At 35.0% G+C, this 14,729-nt stretch overlaps 1 protein-coding gene across 1 annotated transcript; it reads right to left on the bottom strand.

Moving 5' to 3' along the window:
* Positions 1-3,172: 3,172 nt before the first annotated feature.
* LOC126631184 (uncharacterized) lies at positions 3,173-8,633 on the bottom strand. Its single transcript, XM_050301352.1, has 7 exons — positions 8,299-8,633; positions 7,983-8,201; positions 7,760-7,883; positions 7,477-7,600; positions 6,119-6,158; positions 5,744-6,041; positions 3,173-3,485 (listed from the first exon to the last, which is right to left on the bottom strand). The coding sequence occupies exons 2-7, from the start codon at positions 8,163-8,165 to the stop codon at positions 3,409-3,411; spliced, it is 846 nt and encodes a 281-aa protein (XP_050157309.1). The 5' UTR covers positions 8,166-8,201; positions 8,299-8,633; the 3' UTR covers positions 3,173-3,408.
* Positions 8,634-14,729: the final 6,096 nt, after the last annotated feature.

The raw sequence follows: 14,729 nt of genomic DNA, 5'->3' as shown, positions 1-14,729 counted from the left end.
TATAAATGGATTTTCAAAATGAAGATGAAAGCAGATGGATCTATTGACAAGTACAAGGCAAGACTTGTTGCCAAAGGTTATAAGCAAAGAGAAGGCTTAGACTATTTTGATACATATTCGCCAGTCACAAGGATAACATCCATCCGTATGTTGATTGCTATTGCAGCAATTCATAATCTTGAGATTCATCAAATGGATGTCAAGACTACTTTTCTAAATGGTGACTTGGACAAGGAAATTTATATGGAACAACCTAAAGGTTTCATAGTGCATGGCCAAGAGAGAAAGGTATGTAGACTTGTTAAATCACTTTATGGTTTAAAACAAGCACCTAAGCAATGGCACCATAAGTTTGACACTGCAATGTTGTCAAATGGATTTAAAATAAATGAGTGTGACAAATGTGTTTACACTAAAAGCACACAAGAGGGATATGTCATTGTGTGTCTATATGTCGATGATATGCTAATTATTGGTAGTAATTATGAGATTATTAAATCTACCAAAAGAATGTTGGCTAGTAAGTTTGATATGAAAGATATGGGAGTTGCAGATGTTATACTAGAAATCAAGATTTCTAGAACGCCTGAAGGACTAATTTTATCTCAATCACATTATATTGAGAAAATACTTACAAAATTTAGTAATTATGTAAGTAGTCCTGCAAAAACACCATATGATGTCAATTTGCATTTATCAAAGAATGTTGGTCAATGTATATCTCAAAGTAAATATGCACAAATAATTGGTAGTCTGATGTACATTACAAATTGTACAAGTCCAGACATTGCATATTCAGTTAACAGATTGAGTAGATATACGAGTAATCCTGGAAAGGATCATTGGAAGGCAATTGCAAGGGTTCTTGGTTATTTGAAATTTATGCAGAACTATGGATTGCACTTCACAAGATATCCAGCAGTACTTGAAGGCTATTGTGATGCTAACTGGATATCTGATACACAAGACTCGAAGTCCACGAGTGGATATGTGTTTACTCTAGGTGGCGGAGCCATCTCATGGAAATCCTCTAAACAAAGGTGTATAGCTAGATCCACTATGGAATCTGAGTTCATTGCTTTAGACAAAGTAGGGGAAGAAACTGAATGGCTTCGTAATTTCTTAGAGGATATTCCCAATTGGCTGAAGCCGGTGCCCGCCATATGTATACATTGTGATAGCCAAACAGCGATTGGAAGGGCATAAAATCATATGTACAACGGTAAGTCTCGACACATACGTCGTAGACATAATACCGTTAGGCAACTTCTCTCAAGTGGTATAATTACCATTGATAACATAAGGTCAAAAAAAAATATAGCAGATCTGTTTACTAAAGGTTTGACTGGAGAGCAAGTTTATAAATCATCGAGGGGAATGGGTTTAAAGCCTATATCCTAAGAATCGCCATAATGGCAACCCAACCTAGCTGACTGGAGATCCCAAGATCTAGGTTCAAAGGGACAACCGAATTGTGGATGATTCAGTGGGAGCACTGCGAAGATAATCTCCTACCCATGTCCTATGATGAAACAGTGCTATCTGCAGCGTGTTTAGGATAAACTTTGCTTTTAATGATTCCTATACTTGGAAATAACAAGTGGGGTATTGTGCAGGATACTCTTAATGGGATATCACCTACATGAGTGTGAAAAGTGGCCATTTCTATGAGAATTATAAGGCTGAATTCTCTAAAGCACTTAGGATTACCGGGAATTGTTCAGGGCCAAAATGAACACAACCGTAGAACGATATGTGTTTGGAGGAATACTGTGTGAATATTATTGTCTTGGTTTATATCAACGGTTGAACAGTTCAAGACATCGCGTTCACTAATTAGCTAGTAAATCCGATAATATTTCACTAAGGAAGGTTCAAAGCCAAAAGCTACCTCTCCCCATACGGTATTTGTCCAATTAAACTCTCTCTAATTGTCTGCATCTGCATTTGCATTAAATTTTATTAATTTTCATTCATGTGGGGATTGTTAAAAAAATTTAATATTAGAATATTAGTTATTATTAATATTTAAATATTAAATATTTTAAATGTATGAAAATTAAAGTGGAAAAACTGAGCAAGTCTTAATTGCTACGTAGGGTAGCCTAGGCAACTGTTCGATTTGATTTTGTGTTGTCATGAAAGTTGCTATGGGATGGATTAGACTGACTACTCTTGTTTGAATTTAAAATAAGAGTATAACAGTATATCTGAAATGACACACCAGTTAGACTAAAAGTCTGATACATGTGATGTATCATTCGGTCCCTTTTGGTTTGAACCACTTGAATACACGAATGGTTTTCCCCAGCCATTTCATACAGTTGGGCTATCACTGTTTGAACAAAGGGATGCATCTTTTGTCCTTTTGAAAACAGACGCCTTCTTTGGAAGAAGGCATGTCAAAGCCTATAAATAGACCACCAAGTCAAACATTTTATATACTTTGCATTCAGAAATCATATAGAAATTAGAGTAGTTTAGTGTTCAACAAAGAGAGAGCTTTAAAAACTTTTGGTTCGCTGTTCTTTGTGGATTGAAGTGCTACTTCCGCAAAGAGAAAGATCGTTGTATCTTGGGAGACATTTGCCAACGCAAACCTTAAGGCACCACTGAGGGGCAATCTTGTCTTAAGGCTATAGAATCAAATTCTAGCCTCGATCTCTTAAGGTTCTTCTATTCCTTGTTCTTCTTGCATTTGATTTTATTGTGTATTATTTAATAATTTATAATAAAATATATAGCAATTTTTCATAACTTTTTCCAACATGAGGGTTATTTGATTTTGATCTCATTGAACTTGAGAGAGTTCTAACTAGTAAATAATTTGGGAGACACTAAACTTGAGAGTTCTAACTAGTTCCAACCTGATTTTCCTTTGTAGGCTCATAGTAGGTCCTTCTTTGTTTGTTGTCATCACTATATTTATTCGAGGTCTTGCTTATTGTTATGCATTTTGTATATTGTTATTTACTTTTTGGGAGTTGTTATTGACATCCTCCAATGAGCTTTAGTACTCTTCTCATTAAATTTTATTTTATCTTTTTACACAAGAGGAGTAGAGAATGACCAACAAGAAGAGTGGAGAATCACTAACTTGTGGTTGCCGAGCTGCCTCATATATTTATTAGAGAAACAGTACACTTGAAATGAACAAAGTAAATGCAAATAGTTGATAGTAAAATGTGAATGATTAGTTGATCATCTCTTTCTTGTAATATCTGTGCTGAGCACAAGAAATCTTGAAGCAGTAGTCACCTAATGTTACAGATTTCAACCCAAAAAGAATCTTACGAATGACTGACAGCAGAACGTAATTCGAGTGATAAGGAACATAATAAATTTTAATCATAAAGTTTATACAATTGAATGTTTTTCATCAGATCATGTATTTATCAACGAGTCCTTTTAGGCATCTGGAGTGCATTCTGAAGTAACAACTCCAGGTTCTGTTTCTGTTGAGGCATGTTGTGGATTCCGCGAATCTGAAACCAACAATAACAATTCATATATTTCCATGAGCACACTCTCATATTAAAATATACGAAGTATATACACAGGCAAACACAATTTTATCTGATCAAGCGTAACCTAATCAAGCCTAGGTAAGAAGATCATGGTGATTGCTTATTGTAACCTAAAACTAAACCCTAAATTGGGTTGGCGTTAAGTAGAAAAACTGTATGATGTACGTCAGTATATATATATTAGCTAGAATGGTCCATAATTTCAACATGACATGTCATGGACGTCTTATGAAATCAGACAGCATCCGACAGAAAAATCTGTGCTTATATATGTGGGGTTTCAAAGGGTGGGGTTATGACACTTACAAACTCTATGGCCACCATGAAAAATGACTAAAAAATCTTCCAACCATAACCACCACTCAACCACAAGCGATCCACGGCCATTTATAAATTGGATACATTTTTCGAACATCGGCGAGAAAAGTCACTTAGAATTAAGGCTTAATAGCATTCTTTTTTATTAATAAGTGAAAAGATTTATGTTCGAATCTCATAAATGACGAGTCGAGTTCAATACAAATTTATTTTCTTATTCCCTAGATGTAAATAGTGGTGTGTGTGTGTAAAATATAGAAAACGTTTATTAAACAGCATGACATGATATGGTAACTATTTTGCAAAACAAATTTTGTTATCAAACTTTAAACCAATACGACATAATTAATTGATGTTATAATTAGCAACATAATACGTCTGACAAGATAACAATATTACACGTAAGTGTATAAAAAGTTAGTTGTAAATTAGAAAACGTATAGCAACGTTTTATTAAACAGCATGACATGACATATAGTAACTATTTTGCAAAACAAATTTTGTTATCAAACTTTAAATCAATATGACATAATTGATGTTATAATTAGCAACATAATACGTCTGACAAGATAACAATATTACACGTAAGTCTATAAAAAGTTAGTTGTAAATTACAAAACGTATAGCAACGCATAAAAAGGCGCTAGGTGTCATTTCCCAGGGCTCCAACAACAAGGGCCCGAAACTTTTTATTTGTTATATATTCATTATGAAGAAAAAAATTAAGTATTTTTATCTAAACTTCAAATATGTCATATAGTACTATGATCTAGTGATATTTTTTTTTACTTATAAATAAGAGGTTTTTAAGTTCTCCTCTTGCCAAAGACAAATTTAAACAACATCAAATATGTCATACTGCACTCTTTTATCTACAAATTGTCTTTAGTGTTTCTATAAATCTAGGGTGTATGATGATTTATTTGGATACCAACAAAATCATCCAAAATTTTTAATATAATGTTAATCTGATGTTCTTTTTAATTAGTGACACGAACTTTTGTGTGTAGGCCGAAACTAAAAAATATATTGGCACAATAGTAGGGGTGGGGTGTCGGATCGGGGGGTGGTTTCCCTAACCCTAATTTTGGCTCTTGAAAGTTTAAGCTAAGAAACGGAAAATACAAAGAAATCAAATCTATATGTTTTTTTTTTCTGGTGAAGACAACGCGTCGAAAAAGTTGCATTGTAATTTTTCACTATGAGCTACCAAAAACTCAGAAACCGCCTTGAGCATAAATATAATTGTATATATACTTACGATGATATTTTTTTCTCTGTAAAATTAACTTAGCTTCCCTCCTATCCCCACGTCTTAATTTCCCTGACTCATGATTGGCAGTATCTAACATGCCCGGACCTCTCTAAACAACCACTTGACTCCACCATATCTTGAGAATAATGAACCATAATTCTGAGGCTGAAGCTACATGCAGTCACTGTTAGTTTACATGTACGATATGCTTCTCTGTCATGACTTTCCAATATTTGACCTTTTGCTTCTGGTCATCACACAAGCCATGCAGCAGCCAGCTCACTCACATGGGTTGCACTTCCCCTCCTTGCCCCACTAGTTCCTCTCCCCAAATAGACAAATCCCTAGGGAACCTAAATAAAACTTCCTATATATGTATTGGGATTAGTTTCTAGCTATCCACAACCATTTTTTTTTATTACAAATGATATTTGCACTAACCTACCATAAAAGAAGAAGAAAGAAGGAGAAAGTTTGAACCCGAAATGTAGTGAGTTGAAATGAAAGAACCTAGCTACTAGGACAATTTACCACTTGTTTTATCAACAAAGTTATAATAGTTATTTTCTCTAATTTAGTTTGGATTATACCTTCACTTCGCATGCAATAAAAATAAATAAAAGGAGAGAAACTAGTTAATTACCAGGTGAAGGAAAGGTAACATTAGGAGGATTATGCCTTGAGGTGGCGGGTGGTTGTAGGACTGGAGGATTAGGATAGGAGCTGGAGGAGGGCTCCATGTTGTGCGTAGGATAGTAGAGATAGGAGGGGGCGAGTATACGATGCGCCTGGGGTGAAGAAAATGTTCCCCTTGGACTTGGAGATTGAAAAGAACAGCCATGATAGTAATATGGAGTGCCCATTGGTGAAGATGGTGATGATCCATACACTTGAGGGTAGTACTGAGGTTGTTGATGCACTTGTGGGTTGTACATAGCATGCTGCAATATTATTGCAACCATTCAATAATGTGATCAAATTGTTGCAAATGGAGAGAGAGAGAGAGAGAGAGACTCACTTGATGGTACCCATAATCTGCAGGAGTGTAGGTTGGGTAGCTGCAAATCAATATTCAATGAGATTGATGAGTTAGGATGAGCAAAAATTTGCTTAGAATGAGACTGTCAATAGGGTGCCATACAAAAACCCTGTTGTTTTTTCTACATCGAAAGGTCTCAAACACTAAACTTAGCTTACTTATACCCATCACCCTACCTATTTATCCCAAATCTTTCTTTCTAATTATACGTACATGTTCTTAAATGTGATAGTTTGCATAATTCGAAAATGACAAAATCTACTAACAAGAACTAATAAATTGAGTTCAAGTGAATCAGAAGTAACCTAATTAATACAATCTCTGACTTAGTTTTGCTAGTGAAGTGAATCCCTATCAACCGATTTTGGGTGCCACATAAATAGATTCTACAAAAATTCGAAAACACAAAAGACTTAGGAAGCACCACCACCCCCTCAACTTGACTGATCAAGACAAAGATTGACCACGAGAACAGATAAAAAATATACAAGTGTAAGCACTATTATACGTGTCATCATCCCCCAATTGTCATTCCATTAATCTTACAATATAAATACAGAAAATAAATAAATAAATACATAACGGCAAAAAGGGGGGTCTCTAAATATGTGCACTAAGGGTGCGTTTGGTACGTAGACGGGACGGGACGGGACGGGACGGGACGGAACGAAGATGTAATTTTTGAAAAAGACATGGGGTATATTTGTCTTAAAATGGTAAAACATTGTGTTCCGCAGACGTGGAACAAACCCGTTCCAGGGGGGGAGGTGGAACACAAAAACACCCAAAATCTGTCCCGTGGAACAGCCCGTTCCACCCATTTTTGGCGCACCAAACGCGGGACGGAACACCTCGTCCCGTCCCATCCCACGTACCAAACGCACCCTAAAGTAATTAACTGAGGACCACCATGACTACGACATTGCTTAACCCTTCTCTTACCCTTCTTTTTCCATCCAAAAGTCAAACATAAATTGTTTGAATTACTTTGCTGAAGATTTCAACAAAACAATTTTGCAAAGATAATACAATGTAATTTTCAACAATTAATCTCTGAATGTGTAGTAGTTAGTTAAGTCATTCTTTTTTATATCCGAGGTCTCGAAATCAATTTTCTCTTTCACAAAAATCACTTGTGGATAATTTTGGTTAATATCACTAATGTACCATAAACTATATGGTTGAAGGGTTGTCATGCAACTGTAGCCAGGTAATATTTAATGTAACATTAAAAAAATACCGACACAACGTCTATCTAGCTACTCACTTTTTATTTCAATGCATGGACCATTTCTCTTTTAACACAGCCCCAAAAATATACATGCAACACTAATTACCTGTAAGATGGATATATTATAGGAGCCGATGGCGGTAGTGGTGGCGGTAAAGGGGGCACTCTGCCGTAGGACTGTGTAGCCTGTTGTGCATTCCCCGGGTATGGAGTGGCGCCTTGGTTTCTTCCTGTATGAACCATAAAAATGTACCTCCAAATTAAGTATTTTATCAAATTTCTAGCAAAATTTACTACTTGTCATCGATCACTTTGTTTTCATAGAGCAATATTCAAGGAGACGAGAATCGAACATACGAGCTCAAATTCATCCAAAATGCACAATGTACCTCTCGGGGGAGAAGGTCGTGGACGTCCCAGTGAAGCAATGTTACAATTTGCTCTTCTTCCGCCGATTACCGGGTTTGGATTAGTGCAAGCCCTCCTTGTGGATTCAGGATCACGAAATGTCACCTACTCATAATTATTAAAACCCTAATTCAGAAACAAGAAAAAGGAAAGAATACACAGCGATCTTCGAACACAGTATATACGTATCAACATTAGACTTACGAATCCGTAGCCTTTAGATTTTCTAGTATTTTTGTCGTCAATAATAACCGCTTCAAGAATCTCCCCAAACTGCTCAAAATATCTGCGCATTTCATCAGTTGGTGTCTCCCAAGCTAACCCTCCGACAAACACTTTTGTAAACGTTGTGTCCCCGAACTGCGATCGATAATGTGAATGCGCCATGGCATCTAAATAATCAAAATCTCACAGCTTCTGCTTCTGTGATAAGATGATCTTTTAACTTGTTTTTGCAGCTGGATGAACTCATATAGTTAAAGAATATTTGACTAAGAAGAGCACTGTTAGTATCTTCCACCTCATATTTTTGTTGATCTTCTTTGCTCCTCTGCTAGCTCTATATGTGTCTCCACCTCCAAATATTTATTCCATATTTTCAATTTTTACAGGAAGAAAATCATTGAATACACATGGAAAATTAAAAGGGTTTTGGATTGGTTTAAAATGTTTGCTTTTGTTGGTTGTATTGCTGTCAAATATTTGATGGGTAGTTTGAAATGGAGAAGTTGGTTGTGTGTGTGTGTGTGTGTGTGAGAGAGAGAGAGAGAGAGAGAGAGAGAAAGAGAATGCGACAGCTGCAAACTCTGATTTGCTGGTTGTGAATTAGGAGAGGGAGGGAGGGAGGGTGTGGCTTTGTAATACCGAATGACAGCTCTGGGTGACTGATGCACTAAGTGTGTCCTCTCTGTCTCTGCATTAATAAACCCTCCCACCCTCCAACCAAATTATAATTCCACTACTACAATTTTTTTTGGCCTAATCGGATAAATGGTCCATGTGGTGATAAGATAATCAGAAGATAGTCTTTGCGGTAAAAAAAATTAGGATTTAAACTCTCGTAGTACTAGTCCGCAAATTTAGTCCAAGAGTAATTTTTCCGTTAAATGTCTGTTAAGTAAAGGGTAAACATGTACTTTAACTTGTGCACCCTCTTCTTCGTCCGCAGCTGCATCCAAGTTCAGTGTCTCGACTTTCTATCCACGATTATAGCAAGATTTTCGAACAAAGCAGGTCCTTGGAGGGGGTTCCGAGCTAAGATTGCAGCCATGGCCGGTGATGGCTATGTCGATGGGTCTTCTTCGACACGAGTGGGTTCGATTTGGGGGCGTTGGGAAGGAGCAGGCCAGTGCCAATCCTAGTTTTTCTCCCCTTCTGGCGATATGGGGCTCTGTGCAAGTGACCCCTCCCCCTCCATTTATTTTTTAAAATGCTATACCAACTATTTGTACCACTATTTGTGAGGTGTGTTCTAACAAAGCAGGTCCTTGGAGTAGACGACTTTAATTTGGAGGGCGTTTTTCCAGAAGGGTTCTTGGAGAGGACCAAAGACAGGGGGATGGTAGTGAAGTCATGGGCGCCGCAGGTGGTGGTGTTGAAGAAGGAATCGGTTGGTGGGTTCGTGACGCTTTGCGGATGGAACTCGATCCTGGAAGCAGTGGTTGTGGGGGTTCCGATGATTGCTTGGCTGCTGCACGCGGAGCAGCATATGAACATGAATGTTCTAGCGACAGACATGGAAATGGCGATTGCAGTGGAGCAGAGAGATGAGGAAGATGGGTTCGTGAGCGGGGAGGAATTGGAGAGATGAGGAAGATGGGTTCGTGAGCGGGCAGGAATTGGAGAGATGAGGAAGATGGGTTCATGACGGTTTGATTTAGGAAGACGCCTTCCAAAATCTCGTTGTAATCGTCGACAGAAAGTCGAGACATTGAACTTGGATGCAGCTGCGGAGGAAAAAGAAGGTGCACAAGTTAAACTACATGTTTACTCTTTAATTAATAAACATTTAACAGAAAAATTACTTTTGGACTAAATTTGCTAACGAACTAGCACCACGAGGGTTTAAATCTTAATTTTTTTTACCACGAGAGCTATCTTCCAATTACCTTGTCACCACATGGACCATTTATCCGATTAGGCTTTTTTTTTTCTCTCTAATATACTTCCTATACTTTGTGTTCTTCTCTCTTGATACAAGGTGTGGGTATGAGATGCCCTCAACATTTGTACTCATTGTGGGTCTGCTAGCTAGGCCATTAGACCATTCGATCATCATCGAGTTGCCACTTTGCATCGACAAATGATTCAGTGGATGTATTTTACAAACTACAACTAACTAAATTTGTTCACCAAATAATGTAATAATACTAACTAATGTGTGTCAATAACACATAATGGTTTAGACTTTAAAGTGTAGGGTTTTAAATTTTCTTGTCATATATAGAGGGTTTAAGGCTTAGCCTAAATTCATTTTATTTTATTTTTTTTGTAAATCAGCCAATCTTAGTTATTTAGTTTAAATTACAAACATACTAGGAACTGATCAATCTTAATTATTTATTAAGACTTGATCAATCTTAAATTTTAAAATTTTCACAAATTAATCTTAATCTTAATAATTTGATGAGAAAATAAAATAAAATTCAATCAAACACTGAATGTCTTGGTTCTTTTGATCTCTTTTTTTTTTTTTTTTGGTTTAAGCAATGGACCACAATTCTTGGTATGTGGAAAATTGACAATTGGTTTTCTCCAAGATCACCTATGTTGTTTTACTCTGCACATGTTCTAATGTTACATTAGCTGGTTTATGGTCAAAAGAACAGCTAATTTTAGCTTCACAAAGATTAAGATTTGAGCTTTATTTTAAGATTGATCAACTGCTTCAAAATGCTAAATCAAATATTCCCACATGACCCCATGTTCTTAACTGTCTAATCATAAGCTGTTTATAAAGCCAACTTCCAAACAAGAAAAGAACTGAAAACAAACAGTAGCTAGGATTACATAACCATGGCTTCATATAAAAAATCATGTGCATTGCAAGCTATGGGCGGCAGCTAGCTAGCTTGCCAAGTAAAATCAAAATCTATCCGGTGTTTAGCATCGAATCATTCCCAATCCCAATCCCTGTCAATAATTTTTAATTAAACAAAAGGTTCATGCTCTTTTTTGCATTAGTGTGTGTGTGCGCGCGCAAATGGAAGACCATTATCTTGTCCATAAGCTAATGGCCATGCGAGCCATAAGGACTCTTTTGAAGGATTCATAAACATTCCAACTTGGGATTACATGATCCTGATTTCCACGTCGTAAAGCTTTGATTAATTAATTCTATGTGGTATGCAGTGTAATGTTATCATATAAATTAGGTTTATATTGTTGCACTATGATTCTGAATTATATATACAGTCATACTAGATTCTATATAATCAAACGTTTTGAAAAAAAGAAAATTGTAATTAATCGTTTAGAACCATAATTGAAAAAGTAACTTGTGATAAACAAAAAAACAACTTAATTATGCATTAGTGAGTAGAGAGGATCCAACTCATTTTCTTGATTTCCATGTTGTAAACTTGTAAGGCTTGGCATCAATTTTCTTTTATCAAACTTTATTGGTTCTTTTTGAAGCTTTAAATAGGAGGGGATGCTACCAACCCTTACAAAAGCTTGGGACAACGACTGTACAGTGGATAGGGTAATGTTCTTTTTCCATGTTATGAAATTGAACAAAACATCGATTTTAAAATTAAATTATTAATAGTCCAAATTCCTAATTTTACAAATATTTTATGTTGCCAAGCAACGAAAAATTTGTTTTAAATATTTGAAATGTTCTTTTGTTGTTGTTTGACGACATAAGATGATTTCATTGTCAGAACTATGAGTTTGGACTAGTAAATATGACAGCCATGTACTCATTGCAAACTATGGGGTGATTCTTAATGAATATGTGATCTAAATTAACAGTCTTACAATATAAAAATAAATAATAAGAGTGTCAAAACTATGTTATTCTTCTTTTGATTAATATGCAATTTCAATTTGAGACACTTCCAATTTCGACAGAAAAGTACCACCACACCAAAAATACATGGTCAAGATAACACTATTAAGCAAAGTGAGGAGTTCATACCTCAGTGAGTTGGTTAAGAATATTCATCCTTAAAGTCCTTAATTCAAGTTTCTTCTTCAATATTAAGAACTCTGTTAAGTAAATAGCTATATATGTATATCACGTATAAAAAGAACGCTATTAGCTCTGCAAGGGACTTTTTGATGGTGAGGCCCATGACCACAAAGAACACAGAGCACGCACGCACGCACAATGAGCAAGAGAGAGAGTGGGGCAGAAGGAGTAATAATCTAGTTTGTTGCCAGCGTTAGGGACGAGGGGGAGACAGCTATGAGAAGAACCTCTAAGTTTTCACGAATAGAACTATACAAGTCCGTGACCTGGCACTATACATATACACACACACACATTATATATGTATATGCCATTCCTCTCCACGTGGGATCCCATCATTCTTTCCCCAACAATGAGCTGGATTTCCATCGTCTCTCTCTAGATCTCTCTCTGAATATAGTTTCGGGTGACCGACCCTCTTTGCCTGCACCATTCAATGGCTATTTAAACCTGCAGTGCACTCTCCCTCGCTCTGGTGGGCTACCTCAGCTCTTATTCGTGCAAACACTAATTGCATTTTTTGCCGATAAAAAGAAGAGAAAAAGCAGCCGTGTACTTAGGCTGACAATTCCTGACACGACCCGATAACCCGACACGACACGACACGAAATTAACAGGTGTTTGGGTCGACACGATAACGAATCGGATGTTATCGGGTAACCCGGTAAGCACCTGTTAAGATAATAGGTTGGTTCGGGTATACACGTTGTTAACACGATACACGATAAGTAGAATATTAATTTAATAATTTTATAACCCTAAAAAATACTATAATAATTATATATATTAATTTAACAATTTTATACCCCTAAAAAGTTTAAAACTATAATAATTATATATATATATATATATATATATATATATATATATATTAAATTAACTATAATAATTATATATACTATAATAATTATACCCCCAAAATATTATGTATAATAATTATATATATATATATATATATATATATATATTAAGTTTTAAATTAAATTTTATACCCTTAGAAACTATAATAATTATAGGTACAAAATAAATAGATTTAAATCTACATAATATATATATATATATATATATATATATATATATATATATATATATACACCATTAAACTTCATGGGATCCACGAAACTAATTTCAACGATCCAACCGTTAAACTCATTTGTATATGCTTCGAGATCGCATCAGCAAAAAATCGCAAAAAAAAACATTCAGAGATCAAGTAACGAGACAAAACTTTTCGACGGTTTTAAAACAAAAAATCACGGTTTAACGGTTATTTTAACTCCGATTTTGATGATTTTTACAGCTACACTCTTTGACCTTATATGAATACAATGAATGAATTCGATTTTCAATTTAAAATATTTACACTAGTGGATGCCACAAAATCTTATGTTATACTTAATGAAAGTATAAATAAACTTTTAAGTGTTAGTGAATCTATCGTTTTGATGAGATACGAATTCTATAAAACTAATTTCAACGATCCAACCGTCAAACTTGTTTGTATATGCTTCGAGATCGCATAAACCAAAAATCACAACAAAAAAAACATTCAAAGATCAAGTAATGAGACAAAACTTTTCGACGGTTATAAAACAAAAAATCACGATTTAACGGTTATTGTAACTCCGATTTTGATGATTTTTCACAACTACACTCATTGACCCTATATTAATACAATGAATCAATTCGATTTTCAATTTAAAATATTTACACTAGTGGATATCACAAAATCTTATGTTATACTTAATGAAAGTATAAATAAACTCTAAATGTTAGTGAATCTATTGTTTTGATGGGATACAAATTCTATGAAACTAATTTCAACAATCCAACCGTCAAACTTGTTTATATATGCTTCGAGATCGCATGCACCAAAAATCACAAAAAAACAAACATTCAGAGATCAAGTAATGAGACAAAACTTTTCGACGGTTATAAAACAAAAAATCACGATTTAACGGTTATTTTAACTCCGATTTTGATGATTTTTTACAACTACACTCCTTGACCCTATATGAATATAATGAATGAATTTGATCGTCAATTTAAAATATTTACAAAAGTGGATACCACAAAATCTTATGTTATACTTAATGAAAGTATAAATAAACTCTAAGTGTTACTGAATATATCATTTTGATGGGATACGAATTATATGAAACTAATTTTAACGATCCAACCGTCAAACTTGTTTGTATATATTTCGAGATCGCATACGCCAAAAATCACAAAAAAAAAACATTCAGAAATTAAGTAATGAGACAAAACTTTTTGACGGTTATAAAACAAAACATCACGATTTAACGGTTATTTAACTCCGATTTTGATGATTTTTTACAACTACACTCCTTTACCCTATATGAATACAATGAATGAATTTGATCGTCAATTTAAAATATTTACATAAGTGGATACCACAATATCTTATGTTATACTTGATGAAAGTATAAATAAACTCTAAGTGTTAGTGAATCTATCGCTTTGATGGCATACGAATACTATGAAACTAATTTTAACGATCCAACCGGCAAACTTGTTTGTATATGCTTCGAGATCGCATACGCCAAAAATCACAAAAAATAAACATTCAGAGATCAAGTAATGAGACAAAACTTTTCGACGGTTATAAAACAAAAGATGACGATTTAACGGTTATTTTAACTCCGATTTTGATGATTTTTTACAACTACACTCCTTGACCCTATATGAATACAATGAATGAATTCGATTTTCAATTTAAAATATTTACACTAGTG

Source organism: Malus sylvestris, chromosome 8 (assembly GCF_916048215.2).
Source record: "Malus sylvestris chromosome 8, drMalSylv7.2, whole genome shotgun sequence".
In the NCBI taxonomy this organism is placed as follows: Eukaryota; Viridiplantae; Streptophyta; class Magnoliopsida; order Rosales; family Rosaceae; genus Malus; species Malus sylvestris.
Note: the sequence above shows the minus strand (reverse complement) of the source record. Positions and strands in the feature narration are given on the sequence as shown.

Coding starts and splice junctions, on each gene's coding strand:
- LOC126631184 (XM_050301352.1), bottom strand. CDS start 8,165: ATGGCGCATTCACATTATCGATCGCAGTTCGGGGACACAACGTTTACA. Junction 7,884..7,982: donor AATCTAAAGGCTACGGATTC/GTAAGTCTAATG, acceptor AATTATGAGTAG/GTGACATTTCGTGATCCTGA. Junction 6,042..6,118: donor CAGATTATGGGTACCATCAA/GTGAGTCTCTCT, acceptor ATAATATTGCAG/CATGCTATGTACAACCCACA.